Source organism: Melospiza georgiana, chromosome 29 (assembly GCF_028018845.1).
Source record: "Melospiza georgiana isolate bMelGeo1 chromosome 29, bMelGeo1.pri, whole genome shotgun sequence".
Lineage (NCBI taxonomy): Eukaryota > Metazoa > Chordata > Aves > Passeriformes > Passerellidae > Melospiza > Melospiza georgiana.
The window spans coordinates 6,564,174-6,582,585 of NC_080458.1; the positions used below are offsets into that span (position 1 = coordinate 6,564,174).

Genomic DNA, 18,412 nt, shown 5'->3' on the forward strand with positions numbered 1-18,412 from the left:
CCACAGGTTCTTAATGGAGAAATGAACCTGAAATTCCTTCCACAGGTTCTTAATGGAGAAATGAACCTGAAATTCCTTCCACAGGTCCTGAACGAAGAAATGAACATGAAATTTATTCCACAGGTCCTGAACGAAGAAATGAACATGAAATTTATTCCACAGGTCCTGAACGAAGAAATGAACATGAAATTTATTCCACAGGTTCTGAATGCAGAAAAGAACCTGAAATTCCTTCCACAGGTTCTGATTGAAGGAATTAATCTCACATTTTCACCAACTCTGTAGGGAAAAGTGTTGAGATTGCTGTGCTGGGGATGGTGGGTGACCTGTAGACACTGCCACCACACTTTGGTCCTCTTTGCCTGTCAGTCTGTCCTCCCAGGGAGTTGTAACTGCAGGATTTGTTGTGGTTATTTGGGAAATGTGATAATTCACTTGTGGGGAGTTTTGAATACGTTTGAGACAAGAACTCTGAGTTGTTTTTAGTGATGCACTTTATTTTCTTATTTTTTGTATAAGTAAGAAGGGTGACTTCAGCTCACATTGTTACAGCAGAATTCAGAAAGTCCAAGACCCTTAATTACAAGACCTTTTAAAGAGTTATTAACCAATGAAACACTGCTAGCAAAGATATTTATATTTTTGACCCAATCCTTAAATATTTCATTTTATAGAGCCGTACTACAGTGTAAACTTTCTTAGCCATTCATGTTATAACACACAAACCTATAGTGCTATATTCTAAACTCCTTCTTTACCTCTCTAACTACTTTTATTATTTTCAATATCCTAAACACTAAAACTTCAAACTTTCCTTTGCTTAGCTTAACGTGTCTCTACTTTAAATCCACATTTTTACATCTAATACTTAAGTTTAAAGGCTTTTTCCAAGGTCTCAGATCAAATCCTGTTTTTAATATTAAATTTTAGCTTACAACTCTCAAATTGTAAGAGTTCTTTACATGTCACATTCCAGCAGGGGCTGTGCCAGATCTGGTTCTGGGGCTCTGAGGATCCTTAGGAAGGAATAATGGGGTGTGAGAAAGCAAAGAAGGGCTTGGGTGGGAAATTTGGAAATTTGGCTTCTGCCCTGGCTGGGATCTCACAATAAATGGATTTTTGGAGTAGAATTACCCCTGGTGTCCTGGTGGGTGATGTCTGTGATGTTCAGGTGTGTTGTACCCTAATGGGAGTTTCAAAAAGGAGATTATTAAAAAAAAAAAAAAACCAAAACAGAAAATGCTATTTTTTTTACCCTGGAATTCTGTCTACTGTGTACAATTCCTTCTATGATTTTCCTGCATTAACTCTCTCTCTCTTTCTTTCTTTTTTTCTCTGCAGACCTTTGTAGTACTAAACAGAGGGAAAACACTCTTCCGATTTAGTGCCACACCTGCCTTGTACATTTTAAGTCCTTTTAATCTGTTTAGAAGAATAGCTATTAAAATTTTGATACATTCATATCCTTTTTGTTACTGAATTACCTTTGGGTATTTGTTGAAAACCTCTTAGCTGTTGTCTTTTGCTAATCTTTTCTATTTGTTGAAAATCTCTTAGCTGTTGTTATTTGCTCAGTTCACAAATATAAATGCCTCAGAATATGCAAAAAAATCCAGATTTTTACTGGAGGAAAAAGCAGTTCTTTAGCCACATCCAATGGAGGGAAATTCTCCTTTATTTTCCCTCTTCACACACATGGATGAGTTTTGGAACAGATGTAACTTAAGGTTGTGCTTCACATGAAGGAGTGTTAGGCTTTAAAAGCTACTGAAATGTTTAAATGGAATTAAAATATAATGAAATAAATACTAGAATATTACATAGAAATAAACAGAATTATTATCTGGAGAACAAACCACAGCCACCTTGTCTGTAATTAGACACTGCCTAATTTCTTGCTCTTTGGGCATTTCTGAAACATCCTGCTGATGGCAAAGCTCCTCCAGAATGTCCCATTGCGGAGCTTTGGAGGCACCATCTGATGGTGTTCTTAGGAGAAAAATAATGTGTTTTATTGACTGAGCTGCTCCAGCCTGTTTATTTATTTATTTTTAGAAAATGGATCTAAGATGGAAACACATCCACATGGTTTAGAGGCTTCAATAATCTCCCTTCCTGTACCTCAGATGGAGGAAAAGCTTTTCCATCTTTTTTCAGAGTTGAATTGGGAATATTTTCCTTGGCTCTGAGTTATTTCTCGTGGCCTTTCCTCCCCTGGATGTGCAGCTGAGGGAGGAATTTCTGTCAGGCTGAGCCTGAGGTGCTGCTGGAGGCTCTGGGGGCTGTTTGAGTCTCCTGAAACAATTTTGGAAGTCAAATATCTGAATATTTCACCGCTCTGCTCCCAATTCAGGAGTTACTGAATAGATGGATTTGGGGGCAAGGATTCATTTAGGCCTCTGAATTGAATTGAGGCATACCAGAAAATATAACATTGATTTATATACAACTAATTTTAAAAGTAAATTAAATTTATATAAACCAGAAAATTCATCAAATGGTGATATAAAATACTATTTATGTAGTCATCTTTGTTATATACTATATATGTATATATATAAAGTATATTAAATTTATATAAACCAGAAAATTCATCAAATGATGACACAAAATGTTATTTATGCAGTCATATATGTTATATACTATATATATTTATATATATTTATTGTTATATATAGTTATAATTATATATAGTTATATAGTTATAATTATATATAGTTATATATACATATATATATAAATAAATATTTGTATATATAGTTATATAGTATATATATTGTGTAGTATATAAATAGCATAATACAGTACATAATACAGTATATAAAAATATATAACATATATTTATATTTACAATATTTATATATTTTATGTAATGCAGTGTATATATAATATAGTATATATTATATATAGTATATAAATAGTATATATAATACAGTATATAAAATACATGGTGTATAGTCTATAAATAGTATATAGTGTATAAATATTATATATAATTCAATGTATACAGCATATAGATATTGTATGTAATACAATACATTAAAAATAGAAATAATTTTATTTCCCTCGACTGCTGGGAAATATTAGCAGCCCACAGAGAATAGCCTGGAAATGGTTGGATTTTCCTTCATCAGTGACATTTGGGGACTTTAGGGGATTTAAGGAATCACCGTGTGTCCCTTTGCTCCTTGACTCTGTCCCACAGTATTTAGCATGATCATTATGTGCACTATTTTGACCAACTGTGTATTCATGACTTTTAGTAACCCGCCAGAATGGTCAAAGAATGTGGAGTAAGTAGAAATTATTGCATTTAATTACCAATTATGTGTTTGTAAGAACCTCCAAAAATGCTGAATTTGCTCCTTTGAGGACCCTGTTCCTCCCTGTGCTTTTTTGTTGCATGTTCCCCATGTTTATTTTTCTTGGTGTTTTTTGTGGGTTTTGTTTGGTTTCTTTATTTTTGCTTTTGTTTTGGTTTGGTTTGATATATGGATTTTTTAGGGGGTTTTTTTTGTTGTTTTTTTAAATGTTTTTCTGCAGGGTTTTTTTGCTGTTTTTTGAGGGTTGGTTTGGTTTAGTTTTTTGTGGGTTTTGTGGGGGTTTTTTGGTTTTTTTTTTTGTTTGGGTTTTTTTTGGCTTTTTTTCTTTTATCTTTTGGAGCCTTTTATTTAAACCAAAGTCTTTACAATTCACCTTTTTTTTTTTGTTTTTCCCCTACTAAAATGACATTTCCTCCTGCCAGGTACACATTCACCGGGATTTATACGTTTGAATCACTCGTGAAAATCATTGCCAGAGGTTTCTGTATAGATGGCTTCACCTTCCTGAGGGATCCCTGGAACTGGCTGGATTTCAGTGTCATCATGATGGCGTAAGTTGGGTTTTTCCAGGGATTTCTGTGCCTGGGAGGGAGCGAGCCCTTAGCAAAAAAGGTTTATAAGGAAAAAGAAGATCAAGGAAAACTTTAATGAAAGTTTTAGCCTGGTGGGATTTCAGCTCTAAACTGCAACAGCATGGAGTTAGTGGAGTTGCTACTGCAAAAAAAAAAAAAAAAAATAGGGTTTTCTGAAAATTGCCTTGATTAATACAAGATTTTAGGTGGTTCATGCACCAGAGGGGCAGATCAGCAGAGGAACCAAATATCTTCAAATTCCAGTCCCTACCACTCCTTCCTTGAGCTGTGACTGGAGGTTGGGCTGTGATTAACCCATTAATAACCGGTTAATAAGCCATTATTAACCCATTTCCCATGGAGCTGCAGTGTCAGAAAGGAAATGTTTGATTTTCCTTCCTGTTTTTTTTTCTCTCGTGGAAACACCCTGAACCCAGAGTGAGCTCCCAGTGTGGGTGCACACAGACCAAACCCCACCTGGGAATTATCAGTCCCTTCATTTCTCCACAAATTACCAAATCCCACCAGTTTTAAGGCATTGGTCTGCAAGGAATGTCCCAAATCCCCCAGTGGGGATTGTTTGTAACCCTTTCCTTTCCAGAGGCCAGGCTTGGCCTGTAGGCTCTGTACAATTCTTTTTGTGTCAAGGGCATTATTTAAACCACACTAAGAGTTTTTTGAAGCCCTTGAGGCCTTTCTGCAGCAGGAAGAATCTTGAATGTTGAGCATGTCTGTGCTTTTTCATAGCAAGTTTCTCCCCACGTGGCACAGAGGAAATATTCTCTAAGCTGGGGTAAAATAAAACTTTGCTCTAAGCCTCTTCTCCCCGGTGTACCTTGGGTTTATCTGCTTGGAAAAAGAGAACCAAACCTTCCTGTGCCTCACAAACAGACATTGAAGCGTAAAGGATTAAAAATGGAGGATGCTAATTAAAATGAAGGATGCTAATTAAATGGAAGGATGTTAATCAAAGCAGAAGATGATTATGTTTTCTTAAAAACCGTGAAGTGAAGCAAATATACCTGAAACCCCTGATCTGAGGTACAGTCGTGGAATCATGGATTGGTTTGGGGTGGAAGGGACCTTAAAGCTCATCCAGTCCCATGGACAGGGACATTTCCCTCTAGCCCAGGTTGCTCGGGGTGGTGTCACCAAATCTCCTCAAATATTTGGAGATTTGTTTTTACAATTGCTGCTTTCTGCAGAGATCGAAAATTCCAAATTCTCTCTGGGACTGTGTGAAGTTTGGGGCACCATGATATGAAAACCCTCTGTCTGAAGGTGTTGGAGAGGGTCCAAAGCAGGGTCAGGAGGGTCTGAGGAGGGCTCTGGGTCTGTTCAGCTGGACAAGGGGAGACTCTGTGGGGGCTGCAGCTCCATCCCGAGGGGCAGCTCCCATCTCTGCTCCCTGTGACCAGGGACAGGACACCAGGGAACCACTGCAGCTCTGCCAGGGCAGGGAAATCAGGAGAGGATTCTTGTGCCAGAGGGTGCTGGGCACTGCCCAGGCTGCCCAGGGAATGGGCACAGCCCTGAGGCTGCCAGAGCTGCAGGAGCTGCTCCAGGGATGCCCAGGGTGGCATTGTTGGGGTGTCTGTGCAGGGCCAGGAGCTGCACTGGATGATCCTTGGGGTCCCTTCCAGCTCAGGACATTCCATGATTCCAGGTGAGGATGGATATCCAACCAAGTATCTGGTTGAGGAGCAGAGAGACTTAAACCACATTTTACCCCTGCACCTTTGTCTCTCTCTTTGTCTTCAATGCCAATTCTGAAGCGTTTTTAAATCACAAGCTGTTTCCTACAAGCAGACAATTTGTGCAAAGGAAGGTGACCCCAACGGTGCCATTAACTCTGGTTTAATTCTGCAGGTATATAACAGAGTTTGTAAACCTAGGCAATGTTTCAGCTCTGCGCACTTTCAGGGTTCTGAGAGCTTTGAAAACTATTTCTGTAATTCCAGGTAAGGCGGCCCCGGTTGGTGTTTAGCTGTCGGGTACAGGCCCCTGTGAGTGATGTATTGCTTTGTCTGTAGTTGTTGTTTTATTTTGGTGTGTGTATTGTCATGGTGTTTTTTGTGTGTGACCTCCCTCATTGCAGATATGTCACAGAGTTTGTGGACCTTGGGAATGTCTCAGCATTGAGAACTTTCAGAGTTCTCCGAGCTTTGAAAACTATCTCTGTAATTCCAGGTGAGAACCATTCAGCATTAAAGGCTGGGCTTGTGTGTGTCTCCTCTCTGTATTTCCCTTCCCCTCCTGCACTGCTCATTCCTCAGAAATGGCACTGGGATTCTTTGGATGGGATTTGCAGTCTGTGTAACAGAGCAGTTTGGAATCAAGGCTCCTGGGCCATCAAATTATGGGATGAACAGGCTGTTACTCCATATTTTTCTGTCCCTTTTTATGCTGATTTCTGTCCCATTTTGTACTGATCTCTGAGACTAAAGCCAGGCTTTAAAGTTTAATTCCAGAGGAAAAGGATCAGGCTCCTCTTCAGGCTGAACAACTTCTGGCTCAGGGACTCGCCCTGTTATTGTCAGTGGTTTTGGAGTTGCTTCAGGAATAATTTTATAAAGCAACAGAGCAAAACCCAAGAGAGATTAAAACCTTTTTGCCCATTTCCTGTGCCACCCCAGAGCTGGACTGGTCAGGACCACCCTTCCCAAAGCTGCTTCTGAAGCTGTAACTCAGCTGGGTGTCACAGAATGAGCAGTGACCCTTCCTTTGGGACACCATGGAGACATTATGGACTGAGAACCCCAGAATTCCAGTCTGGTTTGGGTTGGGAATTACCTTAAAGTTCATCTCGTTCCACCTCCTGCTACGGGCAGGAACATCTTCCACTAGGCCAGTTTAATCCCAGCTCGGTCCAGCCTGGCCTGGAACACTTCCTAATCCTGAATTCTTGTGCAGAAAAGCTTCATGCACGTGGTTCCTCAAAAGTGCCCCTAATTCTGAGGCCAAGCTTAAGGCACTCAGACATCTCCAGCTTTTTGGTTTCCAGGTGCTCAACCCAAATTAACTCCTCGAAGAGTTTTGGTCTCAGTTCCTTTGTGCTTTGTTCCCTCACGCATTCCCCGATCCTGCAGTTCTGGCTCTTTCCCAGGCTGCCAGGGACCAGCCTGTGGATTTGTGGGGCTCATCCCTTTTGTGCCATCCCAGACTGCCAACCCCATCAGCTGGACCTGCCTGTTGTGCATGATGATGGTGATGGTGGTGATGATGATGATGATGCTCCTACATGGCACTGCTTTCCTTGCACCCATTGAGAACATGCTGGAGTGATGTTCCTCCTGAGCCTTCCTTCGTGTCTGGTGATTTTTAAGAGCAAAAGACCTTTGGGAATTGCTGTGAGGAGTGGGTCTGAGGGGTGGTTGTCGTTCTCTCAGCCTGCTCCAGAGAGCTCTGCCTTGCTCACAGGAGAAGCATTGATGTTAAACCAGTTTTGCCTGTGTTTTGCTTTCTTAATTCTAGCAGTGTGGAGATGATGCAGCTTTCAGGAGCTGGTTGCTGGCTGTGTCTCAGCATGCCTTGTGTTCCCGTGGAGGGGAGCAGAACAGCTCAGTTTTGGATCATTCTCTCCATAGAATTTAAAACTTTACAGAGTTTTATTTCAAATGGCAGGGGTTGGGCTGAGCCCTGCTAAGTTCAGCACACCTTTAATGTTATTTTTATTAGAGGGACAATTTTCATTGAATCAAAAGGGGTAATTTGCCACACACAGCCAAGGAGATCCTGTTTGGGTGTTTGGGACGCTGAACACACCTGAAATGGCAAAAATTTTGGGGTTTTGTTTCCATTTTTGGGGGAGGGTTGTCCAGGTGTGTTTCTGCAGCACAAATCTTGGCCCCCTCCATTTTGTGACAGCAGGAGGAGTGTAAAGCATTTGAATAATTGGCTTTTTGGGTTATTTAATATGAAAGCATAAAGTGCTCTTTATGGGTTTTACCACTATAATTTTGCAAGAAAAGGTGATTTTTAGAATACACTCAATATTAAAATATAAAGGGGCTCCCCTTCTGCTTCAGCACATGGAATGAGAATTTTAACTCTGTGCTGAGCTACTGAGAAGCTCCTTTTAGTGTTTTGAGTGCCATCTACACCTTCTGTCAATAACTGGAATTAAGATGTGTTTGAGACAAGATAAAAATGGGAAATACCACCAGAATTTGTCATGCCGTGGACAAAATTCTGTGCTCTGTATGGATCTGTGTGACAGGAGCAAACTGTGACACCCATGAGCTAAACCACCAAAATATCCCTTTTTTGGTGGAAAACCTGTGTGAAACCGTGATGGTCTCGAGAAATTTTCCATATTGGCATTTGAGTTCTTAAATTTTAATTTCCACCTGGGTCACAGCTGCATTCCACACGGTCCAGGGAAAGCTGGACCCACGGAGCAACTCCACAGCTGGAAATTGTTGGAGTTGTGTTTGTTGAAGTGTTCCCAGTTCTTGGACTGGGATTTCTCCTGCTGCCAGTCCTGTCCTGGTTCCAAACGTGCCCTGGCCCACCTGAGAGAGAGAGAGCAGCATCCAAAGCAGGAGCCCATGGGTGCATGTGCAGAGCAGAGCCGTGGGGTGAGCATGGCACGAGGTGCTGGGGGTGATGTGTCTGCCACAACAGCAGCATCCTGCTCTGGGCTGGAAAATCCATGGGAAGTTTGGATGATGGGAGTAAATGACACTTCAGAAGAGGATTTTTAGGAGGAATGTGTCTGCAGCTGTTTGTTTTGGAAGCTTTGTGTTCCTGGGATGGGTCTAACCTCTGTTGGTCTACGAGGGTTTTGTAGGAGGAGGTTGGGAGGAGGGACCAAGGTTTCTGCTCCAGGGTTTATTGCAAAACGTTCATGTGGTCTCAGCTGGAACCTTGGATCTGGCTGACCCCAAATCCAGCAGTGATTTTTTTATTTTATTTCTCTTTTCTCCCTTCACTGCTTATTTATAAACCACAGAATGATCCTACTTCACACCAGAAAGGCTGACTAAAGGAGCCTAATTCAGTGTTGTTTCTGCATCCAAAATTCTAGCTAGCTTAGACCTGTCACCTAAAAATTAATTCTGAGTTCTCCCCACTCGCGAGTTCTGCCTCTCACGGACCAGACTGGTGTGGGAAAGCAGCAGGATTCCTTTTGCAATATCTTATTTTTGATCCTGAGCCTGTTAATGACCCCAGTGGCCTCAGTAAATCCCAAAGCAGCGATGCTGTGGGTGAAGCCCTGCCCTGGCTGTAACCAAAGCCACCTCTGAAAGGGAAGATTCTGCTCCTACAAAGTGGGCAAGTGCTGAGACAGTTCAGTTGAGCAGGAGAAACCCAAGATGTGGAGAGTTAAAGGTATTTGATCTCTGTGAGTTGTTGCAGCCTGTGCCAGCGAGCTTGGCTCGAGCACAACGTGCCCACGAGGATTTTCATGGCAGCAAATCCCAATTTGATCCTCATTTGACAAGCCTTGTGTGTGGGGAGGAGTGATTCCCCACATTGTGCAGTCCTGCTGCGAGGCTCAGGGACAAACATTGGGGTTTTGGTTTGTTCTGACCCATCCTTGCCTCCATCCCAGTGTTGTGCTGGCTGGGAATCCTCACCACACACGCTTGTTCCAGGAACCTCCACCATGCACAGCCACAACCTCTCCCACCCTAGAGTCACTCCAAGGTACTGTATTAATCTGGGTTTTCAGTGTGGTTTCCTTCTACAGGAGTGATTTCCAGTATTGTTTCCTTCTCAACAGGCCTGAAGACCATCGTGGGTGCCCTGATCCAGTCTGTGAAGAAGCTGTCGGATGTGATGATTCTGACAGTTTTCTGTCTCAGTGTCTTTGCCCTCATTGGGCTCCAGCTGTTCATGGGCAACTTAAGGAACAAGTGTGTGATTTGGCCAATTAATGTGAACGAGACCTTCCTGGATAATGGCTCCAGAGGCTTCGACTGGGAGGAATACACCAACAATGTGTGTAGGTATTTCTACACTGAGGGTCTCTAAAACCTCCTGACTTGGCTCAGTGCAGGAGTTCCAGCATGGCTCATGCTTTGGTGTGTCTGGTTTTCCCAGTAAAAACCCCATGTGCAGAAGTTTTTCAGGTTTTTTTTTTTTTTTGGATTTGACCTTGTTGAGATGTTCCTAGTTGAATTCATCCTTTAGAAGGGTTTGGATGTGCTCTTTTAGCTAAATAATTAGTCCAAAAACTATTTTTTACTGACAAATTTCTCAGCAGTGCTTTTGGGGGTCTTTTAAGTGAAGGTTTTAACAGTGTTATTATATATTAAATCCTCTAACTCCATATGTGTGTGAATGTAACCTCTTCTTTTTCATCTTCAGCAAATTTTTACATCATTCCTGGCGCCCCCGACCCTTTGCTCTGTGGTAACAGCTCAGATGCAGGGTGAGTGTTGAGCTTCATTAACAACCAGTTTGAGCTTCATTAACAATGATTTACCTAAAGCTGGCACAACCTTTGGGATATTCCCTGTTGTTTCCTCTGTTGGTTCTGGTGTTACTTCACCGGGTTTTAAATTTCTTAACCTGATTATGAATCCGTTGCTGATGCAATGTAAGGGACATTTTCCCTGTCAGGAGGCAGCTCTGGCCACCAGTGGTTGCCAGTGGAATTATTTCCCTCTGAGTCCGATCAGAGAAGGGTGGATGGAGGCTCAGAAATGGGAACTTGCCATGTGCTGTTGGTTTTCCACCCCAACCTTCAGCTCTCTGGCCCAGGCTCCTGCCTTGGGCTCAGGCTTGGGGAAAAGCTGCGCCTTGCAGCGTCTCATTTCTGTAGGACAGGGAGAGCAGGGCTTTCCTGAAATCCTGTCTCCTTGTCTGCTGAACTCAAATGGCATGGAGGGAGCTGCTGTTTGTTGGGAGAGTGAGCCCTGACCTGGCTGCTGTCCCTCCCTCCCCAGCCAATGCCCAGAGGGATACACGTGCATGAAGGCAGGACGGAACCCCAACTACGGCTACACCAGCTTTGACACCTTCAGCTGGGCTTTTCTGGCTCTATTTCGCCTTATGACTCAGGACTTTTGGGAAAACTTGTATCAATTAGTAAGTAAACACTTCACTTTTGTGTTGTATGTGGGGAGAATTTGGGGGTAAAACAGGAAAGGGAAATGTGAGAAGCTTTGTTTTATTCCTTCTCTCCAAAAGAGCGCAAGTAAACCTTCACAGTGAGGTTTTTGGGGGGAGGAAGGGGACATTACTGTCAGTAGGTGTTGGACTTTAAGTCCAGAAGGGATGGTGGGTCCAGCTGAGCTGTGAATTAATTTGGGAGCAGCCTTAGCACTGGCTGCAGGAGGCCGTGAGCGTTCAGCTCTGCTCATGGAGGGTGCTCAGGCTCTTTGGAGGGCACAGAGTTTTCTCCTGACCTGAGGGTGCTTTGGGGACCTTGCTGAAGCAGCTTTTTCTCGATTTGGTTTGTTTTAAGGGAGTCTGAGCATTGGGTTTCACACTGTGCCTCTGAATCCTTTTCAGTTTGGATGCTCCCTTAAGGGAGGAAGGTGGATGTCACCTTTTGTGTTCATGGCTAAGGAGTGTGCAGGGGAAATGCTGAGCTCTGGAATATTCAGCACTGCTGGATTTTCTTAGAAACATTCAGGTCAAGAAACTTGGGATCAGCTCTTGCATCTCGTGTCAGGGAAGCCTGAAGTTGTTTTTTTTTTCCCTTTTCTAATCCCTCTTCCACTTGCAGACTTTACGAGCGGCAGGAAAAACCTACATGATCTTCTTTGTGCTGGTGATCTTTGTGGGATCCTTCTACCTGGTGAATCTGATTTTGGCTGTGGTGGCCATGGCCTACGAGGAGCAGAACCAGGCGACCCTGGAGGAGGCAGAGCAGAAGGAGGCAGAATTCAAGGCCATGTTGGAACAATTGAAAAAGCAGCAGGAAGAAGCACAGGTGAGAAAAAAACAATTTCTCTCTGTAGAGGTGATGAGGCCCTGGTTTCCAGAAAGGCTGATTTTACTTCCTGCACAAGCAGACTATAAAAACTCTTAACAAATTCTGGCTGTGAGTGTATTCCAAGGAAAGAATAAACCTCTCAGTCCTGCCCCAAAGTCTTTTACTCAGGTGCATTGAGCCAAACTCTTTCTCCCAGCAGCAAATGGAGCGTTAACGGTGGGAAAATGTGATTTATTTTTGCTTCCCTTTTCTGCACCCTCAGGCTGCTGCCATGGTCACCTCGGCAGGGACGGTGTCTGAAGATGCTGTGGAGGATGATGGTGGGGGCAGGATGTCCCGCAGCTCCTCGGAGATCTCCAAGCTCAGCTCCAAGAGCGCCAAGGAGCGCCGGAACAGGAGGAAGAAGCGGAAGGACAAGGAGCTGTCGGAGGGAGATGAGAAGTGTGACAACGAGAAGGTGTTCAAGTCAGAGTCTGAGGATGGCATGAGGAGGAAAGCGTTCAGGCTGCCAGATAACAGGCTGGGAAGGAAGTTTTCCATCATGAACCAGGTAGTTTTCTGTTCCTTCACTAATGTTTGTGGTTGAGGTCAGGATAATATTCTGTTTAGATTCCTGTTGGTGTCTCAAGGGTTGTGCCCACTGTCCTGAACTCTGTTGGGTCAGGAGAACACTTAGAACCCAAGCTGATGACAGTGTAGAGTTAAGTCTAACAATGTAGTTTCTATCTAAACAGTTTATACAGGTGCCAGTTGGTTTTGACCCAGGAATAAATTGGTTTTGTTAACAAACTGCTCGCAACAGGATTGCTTTCACATGGGAGCTGCAAAATGCTAGCTTGGCTTAGAATAAATGACTTCTAAAAGAAAGAAGAAATTGCTTGGAAAATCAGCCAGAGAGGGCCTGATTTTGAGAGGACTTTATTTATCATTTTTCCACCTTACTGCAGTGTCATGGCAAACAGGTCCCTGCTGGGTAATAACTGACATAGACCCCATGTATTACAGAAGGCTGATCATTTCCTTTATTAAGAAATCCATACCTTTATAGACAGTTGTGATAGAGCTGGACCTAATTGGTCCTCCAATCAAAACGCCATCACCACTCGATAATTAAGAAACCACCCTTAATAAACAAATCTCCATAACACGCTCCACACATTCACAAACACCAGGTGCAGCAAAGTTAAGATAAGAATTGTTTCTGATTCTTTTCTTTGATCTTCTCACAGACTTTCCTGGGAAAGTTGTCTGTTTCTGTGGCTGGAGAGCTGCAACACTCACTTTCCTCCTCTTCCTCCCCCAGTCTCTCCTCAGCATCCCGGGCTCCCCTTTCCTCTCCCGCCACAACAGCAAGAGCAGCATCTTCAGCTACAAGGGGCGTTTCCGTGACCCGGGCTCAGAGAATGAATTTGCTGATGACGAGCACAGCACGGTGGAGGAGAGCGAGGGCAGGAGGGACTCGCTCTTCATCCCCATCCGCGGCCGCGACCGGCGCAGCAGCTACAGCGGCTACAGCGGCTACAGCCAGGGCAGCCGCTCCTCGCGCATCTTCCCCACGCTGCGCCGCAGCATCAAGAGGAACAGCACCGTGGACTGCAACGGCGTCGTGTCCCTCATCGGGGGGCCGCCCTCCAGCATGCCCGGGGGCCGCATCCTGCCCGAGGTAGCTGCTGAGCGTGGGGTGGTCTGAGCAGTGTGGTGTGGTCAGCATGGTCTGAGCAGTATGGTGTGGTCAGCATGGTCTGAGCAGTGTGGTGTGGTCAGCGTGGTCTGAGCAGTGTGGTGTGGTCAGCATGGTCTGAGCAGTGTGGTGTGGTCAGCATGGTCTGAGCAGTGTGGTGTGGTCAGCGTGGTCTGAGCAGTGTGGTGTGGTCAGCATGGTCTGAGCAGTGTCATCTGCTCAGCATGGTCTGAGCAGTGTGGTGTGGTCAGCATGGTCTGCTCAGCATGATCTGACCAGCATGCCCATCTGTTTGGTTCTAGTACAGAGGATTAATGACATTGTATGTTACTAGAAATGTTCTCTAAAATGCAGTCTGTAATTTGTCTAAGGCTGCAGAGCACTGGTCCAACCCAGCAGAAAAAAGGGCTTGAGTTTTGGTTGGACCACTTGCATATTGTAGGAAGGTGGGAAGGACAGAGGGATGCACAGATGATAGGAAATACAGAATATGGAAATGCAGACCAAGTGCTGCATTTCTGGGCTGAGAGTGGGTAAGAGAGGAGACTCAAGTCTGTATTAATCACCATCTGAATTTTTCAGGGTACCACTGAGATCGAAATTAGGAAGAAGCCTGGTGGGTCTCTCTTGGTCTCAATGGATCAGGTGAATGCGTCCTATGGAAGGAAGGATCGGACCAACAGTGTCATGACTGGGTTGACCAACACCCTTGTTGAGGGTAGGTGTGGTTTGGGGATTAGAGGGACACCCTTGAGCTCTTTCCAGTGCCTGAAGGGGCTCCAAGAGAGCTGGAGACAGACTTAGGACAAAGGGCTGGAGGGACAGGACACAGGGAATGGCTTCCCACTGGCAGAGAGCAGGGATGGATGGGATATTGGGACAGAATTCTTCCCAGTGAGGGTGGGATTGCCCAGAGAAATTGCCCCATTCCTAAAGTGTCCAGGGTCAGGTTGGGCAAGGCTTGGAGCAACCTGGTCTAGTGGAATTCAGCTCCCTCTGCTTCAGAGCAGTACATATTCCTGCATGGTTTTGCCTAAACCTGCTTCTTTTGGGTCTTTATTAATAAAGAAATACTTATTAGACTTTATTTTACTTAGTTTTGGCATCCAAATTGCTCAGAGATGGAGGTAAAGGCAACAAAGAGTTGTAGTTTTACAATGAAGAGAATGCAGTGTGGAGATCAGAGGAGTAAGGCAATGTCAGGTCCGTGTATTCTGTCTTCTGCCATCCCCAAGCACTGGAGAGACCTTCCTTTGCTCCAGGAGTGGGAGAGAAGGATTGGAGCTGCACTGGGAGCTGCAATGTGACAGCTGTCAGGAGAGAAAGGGGCTGCTGGCTGGTGGGAATTCTGGAATGGACAGCACATGGAGATGAGATTTCCCAATATGTCATGCAGGAGCCAGCAAGAATTCATGAACAGCAGCCACACGCGGTTGATGATCTCAAATTCCTGCTGTCTCCTGCAATAAAATTGTAGGAAAACTAAATATACTTAGAAACAGAGCAGGGTTTTGCTGCCGCTCCCCTCCTGCGCAAACGCCTACGGGCTCCAGTGCCACGGGCCTCTTTTTAACTTCAGAAATTCCAAGGCAACTAAATACTAAGCAACCAGAGAACCAATGGGAAGGAGAGCACAGTGGTCCTTTCCCTTTCCATAAAAAATAAAAGGTGAGGGTGCACAGCTGCATGGCCTGACTGGAACCAGCAAGTCAACAAATGGGGACAACTCCTCATTTATATTTTTTTTTCCCTAAGCACTTGAGATAAGCCATTGTAAAAAATAAATGGACACAGCATTTCTGTGTTTGAGTTCTGTAAATGGATGTAGTTAGTCCTAATCAGGTTATTCCTGTTGAAAATCCTTTGCAGCATTATGTCACCTCTTTCCTCTTTTAGACCGTGTCTGTGTTCAGCACAGAATTCATCTCAGTTATTTAAAAACTGGCAGCAAAGGCAGTTTGGAATCTGTAACTTCGGTTTTAACTGCTTTACCTTGATCAGTTCTGAGTTAAATATAACCCTTCATTTGGAATAATTTGCATTGAATCATCCTGGTGGGGCTGAAGCACAGGGTTAGAACTGCAGTTCTGGTGACCTGGTGCTGTGTAGGGACAGAGGAGAAGTCATGGAGCTCAATAAAATCATGAAATCCAAGAATCCTTGAGGTTGGATAAGAGCTCCAAGGTTCGTTGGGTGTGACCTGTGACCAATCCCCACCTTGTCACCCAGGCCAGAGCGCTGAGTGTCACGTCCTGTCATTCCATGGACATGCCCAGGGTTGGGGACTCCAAACCTCCCTGACCACCCTTTCCATGAAGAATTTCTCCCTGATGCCCACAAACTTTACCCAGCTCTTCTCCACGGCCATTTCCACCAAGTTCACAGTTTTGTGATTCTTCAGCGTCAGAGATGAAGCCTGAACTCTTTTTTGTTTTGAACCTGCAGAGCTGGAAGAGTCCCAGAGGAAGTGTCCCCCTTGCTGGTACAAATTTGCCAATACCTTCCTGATCTGGGAATGCCACCCGTACTGGATGAAGCTGAAGGAGATTGTGAACTTAATTGTCATGGATCCTTTTGTTGACTTGGCCATCACCATCTGCATCGTGCTGAACACGTTGTTCATGGCCATGGAGCACCACCCCATGACCCCTGAGTTCGAGCACGTGCTCTCTGTGGGAAATCTGGTAAGGAAATCTGCTAAATGCTCCCCACAGGTCTGCTCCTGCTGGGATGCCTGGAGTATTGATGTGGGCTTGGACTTTGAATCAATTGCATTGTTGAGATTTAGCCTGAAGATCTGAAAATAGATTAAAAATTACTCTTTGTGTGTTCTTTGTCTGTCTCTCCTCCCCACTCCAGGTTTTCACTGGGATTTTCACAGCAGAAATGTTCCTGAAGCTCATTGCAATGGATCCATACTATTATTTTCAGGAAGGCTGGAACATCTTTGATGGGTTTATTGTCTCCCTGAGTTTGATGGAGCTGAGTCTGGCTGATGTGGAGGGACTTTCCGTGCTGCGATCTTTCCGATTGGTATTCCAAATTCCAGCTCTTTTTCAGTGTTATTGTAGTGGAGCTTAGAATCACAGAATCATGGAGTGTCCTTAGTTGGAAGGGACCCTCAAGGGACATCCAGTGCAGCTCCACACCCCGACAATCCCACCCTGAGCATCCCTGGGAGTGGTGTCCAAACATCCTTTGAGCTGGGGCAGCCCTGGGGCAGTGACCATTCCCTGCTCAGTGCCCAACCACGGGAAGAACTTTTTCCCAATATCCAACCTATCCCTTCCCTGATACAGTTCCCGCCCTTCCCATCACATAAGGAATTTTTCCCATTTACATAGTACAAGGGAAAATAAATTTTCTGGGTTTGGGGAGGACAGAGATCAAATGGTGCCATTTTTTATGGTCTCTTTTTTCTTCATGGCTGCTCTTTATGAAATCTGAACAGCAGCTTGTTGCATTTGGGCAGGGAAGGGTGACTTCTCCTTTGGGAATAACTCAGTATTTCTGTGTGGGGAATAAGTGATTACAAAAGTACAAAATACTCAAAGAAAGGTTAAGCATTCTCTGCCCTCTGTACCCTCAGTAGCAGAAGCATGGACTTACCTTTATGTAAAACACAAGATGGTTGTTGTTTAGGAAGTTCTGCTTTATTTTCCTCTTTGCTCAAGACCTGTTTTTTTTGGTGTTTTTTTTTGTAGCTGAGAGTCTTCAAACTGGCCAAGTCCTGGCCCACTCTGAACATGCTGATAAAAATCATTGGTAACTCAGTGGGTGCCTTGGGGAATTTGACCTTGGTGCTGGCCATCATCGTGTTCATCTTCGCCGTGGTGGGGATGCAGCTCTTTGGCAAAAGCTACAAGGAGTGTGTCTGCAAGATCAGTCCGGACTGTGAGCTACCCCGCTGGCACATGCACGATTTCTTCCACTCCTTCCTTATTGTCTTCCGTGTGTTGTGTGGGGAGTGGATTGAGACCATGTGGGATTGTATGGAAGTGGCAGGACAGGCCATGTGCTTGATTGTCTTCATGATGGTCATGGTCATCGGAAATTTAGTGGTCAGTAAATGGTTACTGGTGGGCTTTCTTGGTTGCCTCTGGATGGGGTAGGACTTGGGGAGACCCCCAGGATGAGGGAGTGATGGTTTGTGAGCCTGTTCCTGCTCTGTGGAGGTCCCTCTTGGCCTTTGATCTATCAATCAGTAGATTTTGGTAGCACAATATTAAAGATGTTTTTTGCTTGATGAGGACCTTAAACAGTCACCTGTAAATGAAGCATTTTGCAAGAAAGTCTTGAAAGTCTGAAAGCCTCAGTCAAAGTGTGCAGACCTGACCTGAGGGGAAAAATAAGCTAAAAGAAGCAAAACCTGGCATTTTAATTGCAGGAAAACAAAATAATTTGGTGCACAGGGGAAGGTCCTGAAGTGTTAAATTGAGGAATGGAGGTTTCTTCTAAAACCTGCCCACTGGCTCAGTCATGAGGTGCTGTTGTGTGCAGGAATGGGCTGTGAAACTGCACGGCCTGTTGTGTGGGAGGTTGGACTAGATCATGATGCTTCCTTCTGGCCTTAAATTTCATGAAGAAAAGTCTGTGGAGGAAAATGTGAGCAAGAATGAAGTCACATGAACGGTCGCAATTCTTCAAAGTAGTTGTGAGCTCTCTGAGAGGTCCTGTCTTGCCAAAGGGTTTTGATAAAATAAATCTTGGGGATGGTCACTAAATGTGGGCGAGGAAGTAGAGCTGGGAGTGATCACTCAAAATGCCGAGATTTCCCCCATTTTCTTTGAGGCAGAGATGGGACTAAATCAGTAAGGCTGAATTTAAATCCCGTGGGGATTAAATCCCTCTCTGACATCTGCAGTCCAGATCCTGCAAGGGGCTCCATCCAGGGCCCCCTGGACCTGCCCTGGACCCCTGGCACTCCTCAGGGAACTTTCTGCAG

At 44.5% G+C, this 18,412-nt stretch overlaps 1 protein-coding gene across 2 annotated transcripts in view; it reads left to right on the plus strand.

Moving 5' to 3' along the window:
- SCN8A (sodium voltage-gated channel alpha subunit 8) overlaps positions 1 to 18,412 on the plus strand; it is a 53,368-nt gene that overhangs the window by 15,388 nt on the left and 19,568 nt on the right. The window contains exons 3-16 of one of the 2 annotated variants that reach the window (XM_058042064.1): positions 1,342 to 1,459; positions 3,203 to 3,293; positions 3,746 to 3,874; positions 5,765 to 5,856; positions 9,624 to 9,845; positions 10,211 to 10,274; positions 10,792 to 10,933; positions 11,577 to 11,783; positions 12,049 to 12,336; positions 13,090 to 13,449; positions 14,050 to 14,185; positions 15,913 to 16,151; positions 16,327 to 16,500; positions 17,172 to 17,528. In XM_058042064.1, the coding sequence (XP_057898047.1) occupies positions 1,342 to 1,459; positions 3,203 to 3,293; positions 3,746 to 3,874; positions 5,765 to 5,856; positions 9,624 to 9,845; positions 10,211 to 10,274; positions 10,792 to 10,933; positions 11,577 to 11,783; positions 12,049 to 12,336; positions 13,090 to 13,449; positions 14,050 to 14,185; positions 15,913 to 16,151; positions 16,327 to 16,500; positions 17,172 to 17,528 (2,619 nt within the window). Of the gene's footprint in view, positions 1 to 1,341; positions 1,460 to 3,202; positions 3,294 to 3,745; positions 3,875 to 5,764; positions 5,857 to 5,993; positions 6,086 to 9,623; positions 9,846 to 10,210; positions 10,275 to 10,791; positions 10,934 to 11,576; positions 11,784 to 12,048; positions 12,337 to 13,089; positions 13,450 to 14,049; positions 14,186 to 15,912; positions 16,152 to 16,326; positions 16,501 to 17,171; positions 17,529 to 18,412 lie in introns of both variants that reach the window. The other variant, XM_058042065.1, reaches the window with a different exon arrangement.